The sequence below is a fragment of the Phalaenopsis equestris genome, unplaced genomic scaffold, assembly GCF_001263595.1.
Source record: "Phalaenopsis equestris unplaced genomic scaffold, ASM126359v1 Scaffold000098, whole genome shotgun sequence".
NCBI classification, from domain to species: Eukaryota; Viridiplantae; Streptophyta; class Magnoliopsida; order Asparagales; family Orchidaceae; genus Phalaenopsis; species Phalaenopsis equestris.
Genome location: NW_018164540.1, coordinates 314,791 through 327,005, shown reverse-complemented (window position 1 = coordinate 327,005; position 12,215 = coordinate 314,791). Strand labels below are relative to the sequence as shown.

At 33.8% G+C, this 12,215-nt stretch overlaps 1 protein-coding gene across 1 annotated transcript in view; it reads left to right on the top strand.

The window, feature by feature from the left end:
* The first annotated feature begins 4,471 nt into the window (after nucleotides 1-4,471).
* Nucleotides 4,472-12,215, top strand: part of LOC110020497 — a 22,334-nt gene continuing 14,590 nt past the window's right edge. Inside the window, exon 1 of the mRNA XM_020718620.1 lies at nucleotides 4,472-4,956. Within this exon, the coding sequence (XP_020574279.1) occupies nucleotides 4,732-4,956 (225 nt within the window). The 5' untranslated portion in view covers nucleotides 4,472-4,731. The remainder of the gene's footprint in view (nucleotides 4,957-12,215) is intronic.

Sequence of the window (12,215 nt, the reverse complement as noted above, 5' to 3'; positions counted from 1 at the left end):
CTATATATATATATATATATCTTAATGCTTAAAATTAAACTAAACAATTTTTCTAATAAATTACTATTTTAATGGAGAAGAGAGCATACAAGTAAACTCAAACAAGTATTATTGAATCTTGATTTGTCTGTGAACAAACTCCAAGTAATAGAGTATAAGTTGGAAGATAGAGAGAGAAGTGCATAATAATCAACAATAATTTTAAAAGAGGCATGCAACCAATCAAGTTAAATTTGCTCGATTAGCTAAGCTTTCGTCTTTGGCTTAGACTGCATTCCCTTGGCCGGTCTTTAATTCCAGCTTAATGGTTCTTGCACATAGCTAGACAAGTTTTCTAGTATTTCGGTAAATAAAACTTAGCCTTATGACGTATGAAACTTGTTTTTCACATAGGGAGTTTTGATCTTCCCCCCATGGGTCCTCGGCTTTCCATCCACGAGCACTTAGTCATTTGATCGTGGGTCCAATTGAACTATTCTCTTTTGTGCCATTTGTCCATTAGATTTTCTCGAGATTCGAGTAGACGTATTTCTTATGCACGCATATATTTAATCTTTTGTATTGAGTAGACTACTCCCCGATAACTCGTTATATTTTACATTAATTTTATTTTATTGAGAGATGTTTGGAGGGTAAAATTTTCAGAAGACATATTAATTGAATATAAACACTAAAATGCGCTCAGACAAGTGCTCGGCTAGGAATAATCGGGTAGGGAGTGATCGAGCTTGAACAAGAAAAGCAAAGTGGGAAGATCAGGTTTTAGGGCAGGGAAGTATTCGAAATCGACGCAGGGAGGAAGAAGGAGCTCGGGTGTGGCACCGGAAATCGCCAGAGCTTCTGTGCAGGGGCTTCGGCGTGCAGGCTTTCGAAGGCAAAAGAGAAGGGGATTGCGGGAAATCAGAGGGGAATCCCGCGAAGATTAGGGCAGAGCAGGCTTCGTGAGATTCGGTGCAGGGAGGAAGAAGGAGCTTGGGAACAGAGGCGGAGGGTTGCGCGACAGGGAAGAGTTCGGCTCGGGCTCGCGAGAACAGGACAGAGAGGAATCGCGGCAGTGGAAATGCTTATAATATATAAAATTATAAGCTCATTTTTTCTGACTAAGAATATACATTACAATCAATATAATAAACTAATAATCTTGGGGTACTCATCCAAACATAAATGACACAAACGTCCATACTAACATAAGGGTAAGATCATCATATACCAGTCTATCACTTTTGATGAACAATCATAAGCGCATGCTTCTCAATCTACTAGCATCTCTCATACAAACCCAACTACCACTTCCAATCCATTACTTCTTACGCCTGTGCTTCATACTAACTCTTCCACCAACACAACCACAACAAAATCTGTATTTATTCCACCAGCGGATTCCTCTCTACATGAGAGAACAGAAAAAAACCTACAACTTTCTTTCACTGGAGGCAAGCAATGAATGAGGAATTTCATGCTATGTAAGCCAAAGCTACATGGGAATTGGTACCACTACAAGTAAACCAACCAATCTTAGGTTGTTGGTAGACTTATTGCACCAAATTTAACTCAGACGAATTAATGGCCAGATACAAGGCGTCACTGGTTGCACAAGGATATAAACACGATTTGGGAGTCAATTGCCATGATACCTTTAGCCCATTTGCAAAAATGCCTACTTTTCAAATCTTATTTACTATAGCATTTCAGAATCAATGACCAATCTTTCAGTTTGACATATCCAATGTGTTTCTACATGATTCTTTTTGCGGAATAGTTTATTTGTAACAACCTATTGGTTTCACTGATTTCCAACTTCCTAATCATGCTTTCTTAGTCAAAAAGGTTATCCATGGTCTTAAGAATTCTCCTAGGCAATTGTTAATTGCCACCATCTCATCATTCTTCATAGACCTATGGTTTGAATTCAGTAAAGCCGACGCATCTTTTCTCATCTCCATACAATCTACTCATTGCATATTTTTTCTCCTCTATGTTGATGATATTCTAATCACAGGGGAATGTGAATCTATCATTGCAGAGCTAAAAAAAAAAGAGATTCATTTTAGATTTCAGGTTAAGGGCTTGATATCCAAATTTTTGGGAATTGAAATCATTCACACCGTCTCATTCCTCTTTTCAATGGAGGTATTTTCATCAACTCTTTACATACTGTAGACATTTGGGGATGTAAGACTCTGTCTACACTGCTGCCTATGCAAAGCTAAATGAACGGCCATCGGTCATACAACAACTGGAAGAGTCAACTGTCTACATGCAACTAACCACATCCCTGCAATATCTCACAATAGCCAAACTGACATCCCGTTCGATGTCAATCACCTTTGCAAACATATGCCTAATCCTTCAACTTACCACCATCAATCACTTAAAAAAGTTAATTTCGATGTCTATAGGGTACCCCTGACCCCCTTCTTATTTCATCAACAACTCTCAAATTACAAACCTTCTCAAACTTTGATTGGGCTGTTGATTCTACCAACCACAGTTTCAACACTGATTTTTGCTTGCACTAGGGAATCACACTAATCTCATGGATGATCAAGAAGGTACATATTATTATTCAGTCATCGACAAAGATGGAATATCGTGCCCTTGCAACTACGACATCTGAAGTCATACAAAATTTTGACATTCCTCGACTGATGTCAACAAAGCTACATTGTGATTATCTTACGAGCATGGCTATCACAAATAGCCCAGCGTTTCATGCTCGCACGAAACATACTGAAATTAACAATCACTTCATATGTGATCACATTCAATTAGAAAAGCTGCAAAATCAATATACCGACACTCATTATCAACCGATCGATATTCTACAAAACCTTTTTCGAATGCAAATTTATCTTTATCTCCGTTTCTACTATTCTCCTTTATTCTTTATTTTTATGAAAAAAATAGAGAGCTTGAGTTGTAATGAATACAAATTTATAGGTTGTTATTTAAAGACAAATTTGTAGAAAACTGTAAACCTTCTTTTTTGTAATGTTTAACCCATGTATTTTGATTATGCGCACCATTAATTTAAGAACATGTAGGATTTGGAGATGGCATTTTTGTTGATTAGCGGAAGGAGGAGAAAGATGGGAGTTTCATACCCGCAATCCCGTCGACCGGAAGAGGCCAGAGCTCCGACGACTTTGTTTAACACTATTAACACGGTGCAGAGTATGTAAATATGAAAATTTAGGTGTGAGATTTGTACCATTAATTGTTTTAGTTGCTCTGCATGTAAATTCCCCTTAATTCTTTTGGGATACATGCAATGCAACTTGGTTAATAGAGCTAATGTTTTATTTCATCCACATTTACTACTCTATGATGATTTATTACAGGCTTTAGGTATGGTATAAATAGATTGATAGTATTTAAAATACAATTTTATTATCTAAGAAGATATTATATTAAACATACTACTATATTTGAGATATTTGTAGCATTGCATTATATTATTATATCAGTAATACTAATAATTAGGAAGATTTATATACTTATCACTTTATATATCCAACACCTATACTTTAATTTTTTATATACATACTAGTTTACCTATGCCCTAAAATGTGTATTTTACTTTTTTTTTTAAGTAAAAATGATAATATTTTTGATATGGTATGAAGGATTTGGATGATAAAATATAAATGCCCCTAATATTTCTAACACTAAATCAATTTGATGGAAACAAAAAAAATGTGACATATTCCACACTAGGATGGGCTAAGAAAAATTATCATTCAATATTAAGGGGCATTCACTTGCATGGCACACAATTCTTATGTATTTGTATTTCTCACATCTAAACTTTCATCTCTATACACTCAAATTTATAATATCACATAAAAAATAGCTTGGCTATCATTTTTCATGCTTAAGTAATATATATTTTCATGCATAAGTTTAAAAAATCAAAATAATATGTATGTACATATGAAAGTTTATGTTTGAGATATGTTAATATATAAAAATTGATGTTAATTTTCATTTGTCATATCATAAGAAAAAATAATATATATCCTATTTTAATTTTATTAATTAATTTATTTATTAAATGAGTTAAATATTAAAATAATTTCTGACTATTTACATTAGACCGTATTAGTTTTAGAGCTTACAATAATAATTTATATATTCTTTAAATTGGGTCTGAAACAGTCGACATTAAGAGCTATTAGAGCTCAGTTTTAAAATAGTTCGTACTGCTTTGACACTTTTATAAACTCTAAGACTAAAAAGACTCGTGTAAATAGTTGTTGATTACTTTTGACACTTTATTCTTTATTAAATGGTAAACAAATAAATCATATATTATGTGACTTAGATTTTTAATTTTAGAAATAAAATCGCCTATTTTAATTAATAATAAAATTTTTTTTTTTCACTCTGAATAAAGATTGAGTAAAATTGAATATGGATATATGCTGACATATTGATTTTCAAATCCGTTTGAATTTCATGAATCAATCTCATCCGCCCTCCGTACTTTCTATATAAAAATATGTTCATAAAGGTCATTTTAATTTGAACTTGTTTGCAAAGCGGAGAGAGACGGGATCTGATCATCTGAGAGCCTCTTCTTACTTGTTTCTTCCAGGTGTGGCCATGGGAGACCTTGTCTAAACCCTAACCCTAGCTGCCGGCAGTTGTCCCGCTTACCGATATACTCTCTATCGCTCCCCGCCCATCCTTCGGACGAGCGGCGGCGGTGGAGTCGGAGCCGGAGCCGGGATGGAGAATCACAAGAGAAATGTTCCCCGTCCTCGGGTTCGAGTAACGGCTAAGAAGCGGGGGAAGGAGTCGGAATCCTCCACAGGATCCTCGAAAAAGCCGCGGAAAGGAGAGTGCGTGAATTCAGTCACCAAGCTCCAGCGGCGCGAGATCGGAGGGTTTCCTAGAATCGCTCGGGGCACCTCGTCGAATGCACCCGAGAAATTCCGGAACATACAGCTTCAGGTTCGTCCTGCTCTGCAAGGCTTTTGCGAAATCATATTTCATTTCAAGCCGCGGCAGGGTTTAGTTACTGGGGCTTCGGAATTTGCCCTAACCTTTTTTGTTGATTTTGGATCCCCTCAGCTCATTCTGGATTGGCATCATATTACCGCGGTTTTGGTCAAAAATCCTGCTTGTCGTAGCTTGTTTGTTCTTGCGTTGCAGTTTAGTAGCACGGTTGGACGTAGTATTAGGGTTTCTGCCTTGCGTTAGAGGTGGGATGGCTTGCGGGTGTGATTATGGTTTTAGGGGCTTTTTATTTGATTTGGCCACTCTGGTACTATATAATCCTCACAGTTTGAAATGGTTTTAATTTGATGCTTCTAGTTCCTTTAAGGATACATATTGCATATGAAACTAATTGATTCTACTTTCTACAATGACTAGTTGCCATCATATGCTTGTACACTGGAGAATAAACTTCTCAATTTATGACTTTTATCGAAGCCTATGGATGAGCGCAGAAACGCGTTCCTTCTAGATTTGTTAAATTCCCTTATAACTAATTTAATCCATGCTGTTATGAATTATTGTTTTGGCGGCTTTCTCTATTTGCATATTTTGATTTCCAGTGCTTAACTGCAGGATTCATAATGCGCTAATTTTTTTTAGGCACGCGGGCCTGCATATTTATATCACATCAAAATTTACTTATATAACACTAAAAATTTTCACTTGACATGCATAACACTCATATCTTTAATATCACATACAAAATACCACCCTTACTAACTTTATAAAAGTGAAATACATTTTTTCATGCATAAATTTATAACATCAAAGTGATATAAATGTAAATGTCGAACTTTTAAATGTTAGATATGTAAATACATAAGAATTGTGTGGTATGTATGTAAATTTCCCTTTTTTATTTTTTGAGGGACTGCATTGTTGTTTTATTTGGCATGACACTTTTCATAAACTTGATTGTTATGGATTTTCTTATCAATTTTTTTTATTAATAAAGGTGTTGCTTGAGGCAGAATAAGACTGAAGAAGTTGGGATATCTTGAATTCTTTCTGTTTGTATTAGAAGCATGACTTGGAATGATTGCAGAAAATTTCTTTTGAAGCATTTATATTCTGTCTGACTTTACTTCTTAGAATGCTTTGGCTTCCGAAAGCTGTGTCAATCACCGAACAGTACTCTAACTCAGCCCGAGGAAAGAAGATTAGATTTCTGAAACTTTCTTTTTTAAATAAAATGTGTTCCTTTGAATATTTTTAGTTTTATAAGTCATGTTTTGGCTATATGCTTATTGAATGTGAAATAGTGTTCTACGCCTAGATATTTGTCTTTGAAAAGAGAAAAAAGACTGTTCAAATTTAGTAATTAGAATATCACATGGTATGAATTATTAAATTATTTTCAAAACTGGTTTTTAAAACATGGTTTATGTATTTTTTAGAAAATCATTCCATTTTACTTCAACTTTATCCTCTTTGCCATCTTTATCCCTTTATGGGTAATTGCATCCATGAATTTATTATTAGCCCTTTTTTTACCTCTTTGTTCACCTGTCAGTTTCTTGTGTTCAAACTGAAGGAGGATTGACAAAATATTTTCCTATTTCTGTTGGTTTACATCAGGGATCGACTTTAAGCCCATATCTTTTTGCTTTAGTTATGGATGGTCTTACTGAACATCTACAAGAGGATGTACCTTGGTGTATACTTTTTGCTGATGATATTCTTCTCGTGGATAAAACGAGAGAAAAAGCCCAGGAAAAACTTGAATTATGGAGGTCTACATTGGAGTCTAAAGGCCTTCGTTTAAGTAGAACTAAAACTGAATACATGGAATGTAATTTTAGTAGTAATAGCTCTAGTGACAGAAGTGTGACTTTGGGTGATCAAATTATTAAAAGGTGTGAACGATTTAGATATCTTGGGTCCGTTGTCCAAAGCGATGGTGATATAGATGGGGATGTTAATAGTAGAATTCAAGTTGGTTGGTTGAAGTGGAGGAATGCTTCGGGCCTTTTGTGTGATAGAAAAGTACCGCTAAGACTGAAAGGAAAATTTTATAAGATGGTGGTGAGACCTGCAATGCTCTATGGCGCTGAATGTTGGCCTTTAAAAGAGAAGCATAACGAACGACACCTGTGTTGTTACCAACGAAGCTCCTCTTTTTTTTTCTATTAATTAATTAACTTTTCAAAATTTTTTAATCGTTTATTGTTACGTCTTAGATGGTTTGGTCATATTAAACGTCGACCATTAGATGATCCGATTAGGAGAGTAGATGTTTTAAATTCGACTTGTGTTAAGAAAGGCAGAGGTAGACCTAGGAAGACTTGGGCTTATTGTATTAAAAATGATCTTAATTTACTAGAACTAAATGAAAATATGACACTAAATAGGACGCAATGGAGAAAAAGGATTCATGTAGCCGACCCCACGTAGTGGGATTAAGGCTTTGTTGTTGTTGTTGTTGTTGTTGTTCACCTGCCAGTTTCTTAAATAATTTATGCACCATATACTCTTGAGGATGGTGCTGATTTATCATTAAAGAATCTAGTGCTTAATCGGGTATATGCGATATTAATGATTACTTTTAACATCAAGATGTATGTGAATCTACTATAGAAATATGCTTGCGTCATCTTTTTACTTTTTTTTGGACTGTTAGTGAGAGGAGCATCATTTATGCTGGTGTGAGAATATCAGTCTTTTTTTATCACAAGTTTGTTTTTCTCTTGTTTTTCCTTCATTTAGTTATATATTCTATAATTTTATAATTTATTTTGAGCTTATTAGTTTTCCATTTTATTACTACTATGGTGATTCTAGGCGCTCGATAATTGTCCTTGTATTTATCAACCTTGAAACCTATACCAATAAAAACTTGGTAGTTATTGTTATTATGATATTTGTGATGGAAACTAATTTTGGTGGTTTATCATAGTAATATGCTTCATCATTGTCCTTTATTTGATACTAAACAAATATTGATATGTTTTTTAAATTTTTGAAGGACAAGGAATTTAGGATCAGGAGAACGAAGATCGAATATATAGGATGCAATTTAATTTGCTTGGAACTGCTAGTAATGAGCCAATATAATTAGATCTTGCTAATGTTATATCATTTAGTTGAGATATAGCTTTTAGGGTTAAGATTGAATGTTTAAATGGAGAAGTTCTTTAACATTCATTTGTGAACAAGTAATATAATGGAAACCTAAAAAGCATTTTTTATGAAATTATGAGTTGCCCAACCATGTTATATAGATTCAATTGTTTGATGACAAATAAGACATTGAATGCCAAGTTGAGCATAAATGAGAATGCTAAGATGGATGTGTTGTGAAAATCAATATAGATAGTATTAAACAAAAGAGATTATTGGGGCGACTGTATTCAATATAAGATAATGTGAAATAGACATTGGTTTGTGTATGTATAAAAGAGGGTAGAAAAGGATATTAGATGAAATTAGTGTTGAAGAATTAGAAAAGCAAATTGGTTACCTCAAAGGCAAGGATGTCAAAAAGCTCGTTGCTCACGAACAACTCGTTTTCGGCTCTTTAGGTAGCTCGTATTCGAATCGTTCGTCAAGTAAGCGAGCTTAATGCAAACACATTTTTTAAGCTTGAATTTTAAACGATCCAAACACAAACAATCCTTTTTTTGATCGTTTTCGCGTGTTTTAGCTTGAAATAAGAAAATTATATATATTATTTTTATAATATATATATATATATATATATATAGAGAGTGAGAGAGAGAGAGAGAGAGAGAGAGAGAGAGAGAGAGAGAGAGAGAGGGGATTATCATGTGGTTATGCGCTTTTGTTGCATATGAATGGAGTAGATTCGAATCCAACGCCCTACATCTCTTTTTCTACTTGATTTAAATGAGACAATTTTTTTGCCAAACATGAGCCGAACACGAACATGAATATCTAAACCAAGCCGAACACAAACAACTCTACTCATGAGTAATTTCAAACATGAACCAATTTCGATCTGAATTAACTTTGAATGAGCCGAACACAAGCCAAGCCTAAATTTGCTAAAATTTATCTCATTTACATCCTTATTCAGAGGTAGCTAGATAGAAGTTGTTCAGAAAGGTTTTGTATAAAATAAATTTAACACCTCAATCAGTGCTAGATATGTGATAGTAAATAATATAGATTGGTATGGATTTAGTATAACAGTTTTCATAAACTTTGTTGGTATGGATTTTCTTATCGATTTTTTATTAATAAAGGTGATGCTTGACGCAGAATAAGACCGAAGAAGTTGGGATGCCTTGAATGCTTTCTGTTTGTATTAGAAGGCATGACTTGGACTGCTTGCAGAAAATTTCTTGAAGCGTTATATTCTGCTTGACTTAACTTCTTAGAATGCTTTGGTTTGCTAAACTGTGGCAATCACCGCTTAGTATTCAAATCTAGCCTGAGGTAAGAAGATTAGATTTCTGACACCTCTTTTTTTTAAATAAAAGTGTTCATCTGAATATTTTTATTTATAAGAGTCAAGTTTTGGCTATGCTTGTCGAATGTGCAATAGTGTTCTACGCCTAGATAGTTAAATAGAAAGAAATGACTGTTCAAATTTAGGAACTATAATATTTTGTTGTATGAATTATGAAAATTATTTTCAAAACTGGTTTTTAAAACATGGTTTATGTTTGTTTTAGAAAATCATTCCATTTCATTTCAACTTTATTCTCGTTGTCATCTTTATCACTTTAAATTTGTTCTTCCGTATGGATAATTGCATCCCTGATTTTATTTCTAGCCATATTTTCACCTCAATGTTCATCTGTTGGTTCCTTAAATAATTTATGTACCATATGGTCTTGAGCTTGGTGCTGATGTGCCTTTAAAGAGTCTAGTGCTAAATGAGGTATATGCGATATTAATGACTGCTTTTGACACCAAGATGTACGTGACTCTACCTTTGAAATATGCTTGCTTCATCTTATTACTTTTTTTGGACTATTAGTGAGAGGAGCATCATTTATGCTAGTGTGAGAATATCATTCCTTTTTATAGTTTGTTTTTTTTCCCCAACTTTCCTTCATTTAGTTATATATTCTATAACTTTATAATTTATGTTTGAGCTAATTTGTATTCCATTTTATTACCCCTATGGTGGTTCTAGGCACTTGATGCTTTTCCTTGTATTTACTAACCTTCAAAATAAATCCAATAAAGACTTGGTATTGTTTTTAGGATATTTGTGATGGCGACTAATTTTGATAATAAGAAATTTTTGAATTTATCATAGTAATATGCTTCATCATTGTCCTTTCTTTGATGCTAAACAAAGTTTGATTTGCTTTTAAATTTTTAATGGACAAGGAATTTAGGATTAGTAGAACAAAGATCGGATATATCATGTACGATTTATTTTGTATGGAATTGATAATAACGAGCCATCGTAATTAAATCTTGATTATGTTATGTGATTTAGTTGAGATATGGCTTTTAGGAATACGATTGAGTGTTTTAATGGAGAAGTTCTTTTGCATTCATTTGTGAAAAGTTAATATAATGGAAACCTGGATAGTTTTTTTTATGAAATTTTGATTTGACCAACCATGTTTTATAGATTAAAGTGTTTGATGACAAATAAGACATTGAATGCCAAGTTGAGTTTGACATAAATGAGAATGCTATGGTGGAATTGCAGTGAAAATCAATAAATATATTTTTAAATAAAAGGGATTATTAGGGCAACCTCTATTCAATTTAAGATATTTGAAAATAGACTTAATTGGTTTGTGTATGTATAATAGAGGGTAGAAAATTCAACGATAAGGCAACTAGATGAAACTAGTGTTGAACAATATTTAAAATAGTACAATTGTGTATTGAGGTGTTTTCCGTTCTTGATGCGAGGTGTAAGCACCGAGGCAGTCTGAGGCATAAGACTTACCGTTTGAAAATTATGCATGTCAAAATAAAAGAGTAAAATGATACATTGACATCGTAACACACACACACACATAAGAACATTTGCATTCTAGCATTGTAAAAAATCGACAAATTTCATTTATATGAAATGACAAATTATAAAAGCTGCAAAATATCATATAATAACTTGCAAAAATACAAATATAATGTTAATATCAATTGATAAAGTCGTCAAACTAACATAAAACATAAAATGAAGGTAATATAAAATATCAAAGTGAGATATAAGATGAGTTTAATATAGTAAACTTCTCTCATTATTATTGTCCATTCAACATAATACCATTTATAGATCCTAATAAGGACATAATAAATAATCAAAAGAGGAAGCAGCTGACGACGATGGCAGCAACAGAAGTTGCTGACTGTTCTAATGACAGTAAGAGCAACAAATGACAATGGCTACAACACGAGGAATAGGAAACTTTAACAAAACAAGCGGGTGTTTACTGTAGTGGAATCAACAAGCAATTATTGCGATGCTGGCGTCAATCTAGTGATGGTGATGTTGGTGGCGGAAGCAGTAACGACGATGGTGGCGGGTGCAGTTAGCGAAAGCAACAAGCGACGATGCTGGGAAGCTTGAGTTAGGGAGAGGAGAGTTTTCTTGCACATGAGAGTGCAATTTTAATTCGTATTCAAACCGCCTAATATTGAAGGAAAAAAAACCTAAATGCGAGAGGCGCCCACCTAAGCGAAATTGAGACGAGGTGGGCTTTGGGGCACACCTCAACCAATGTGAGACATATGCTTCATTTGAGCTACTCAAGGTGTCTGTCTAAAAGCGTTTTCTTCATAATTACATTGAGGTGGGCCTCAAAGCACACCTCATATTGCACAATTTTAAGCAATGGTGTTGAAGGATTAGAAAAACAAATTGGTTACCTCAACAGTAACTAGATAGAAGTTGCACCAAAAAGTTTTGTATAAAAAAATTTAACACCTCAATCGATACCCGACATGTGACAATACATAATATAGATTGTTGAAGTTGACTTCAAATACTTCAACGAAGGGTGATGATGAATGGTTACTTAAACAGATGTTTTCTTTTATATTATTTAGTGGGGTATGTATTAAAATCTTTTTATGTACTCTAATGTAGCTAGGCCTATGAAATTGTTAACAGTGCACTGCTTTGTTTTTTTGAATGATTATTTTCTAGTGAGGAAATTGTTGAAATTGGTCATCTATTTTTATTTAGATTTTCCTAATGTCTATTGTAAATAGGCAATATAATGTTGTTTGATGTACATATGCTTGTCGGCGTTTAAAAAAGGGGGGGAGTTACG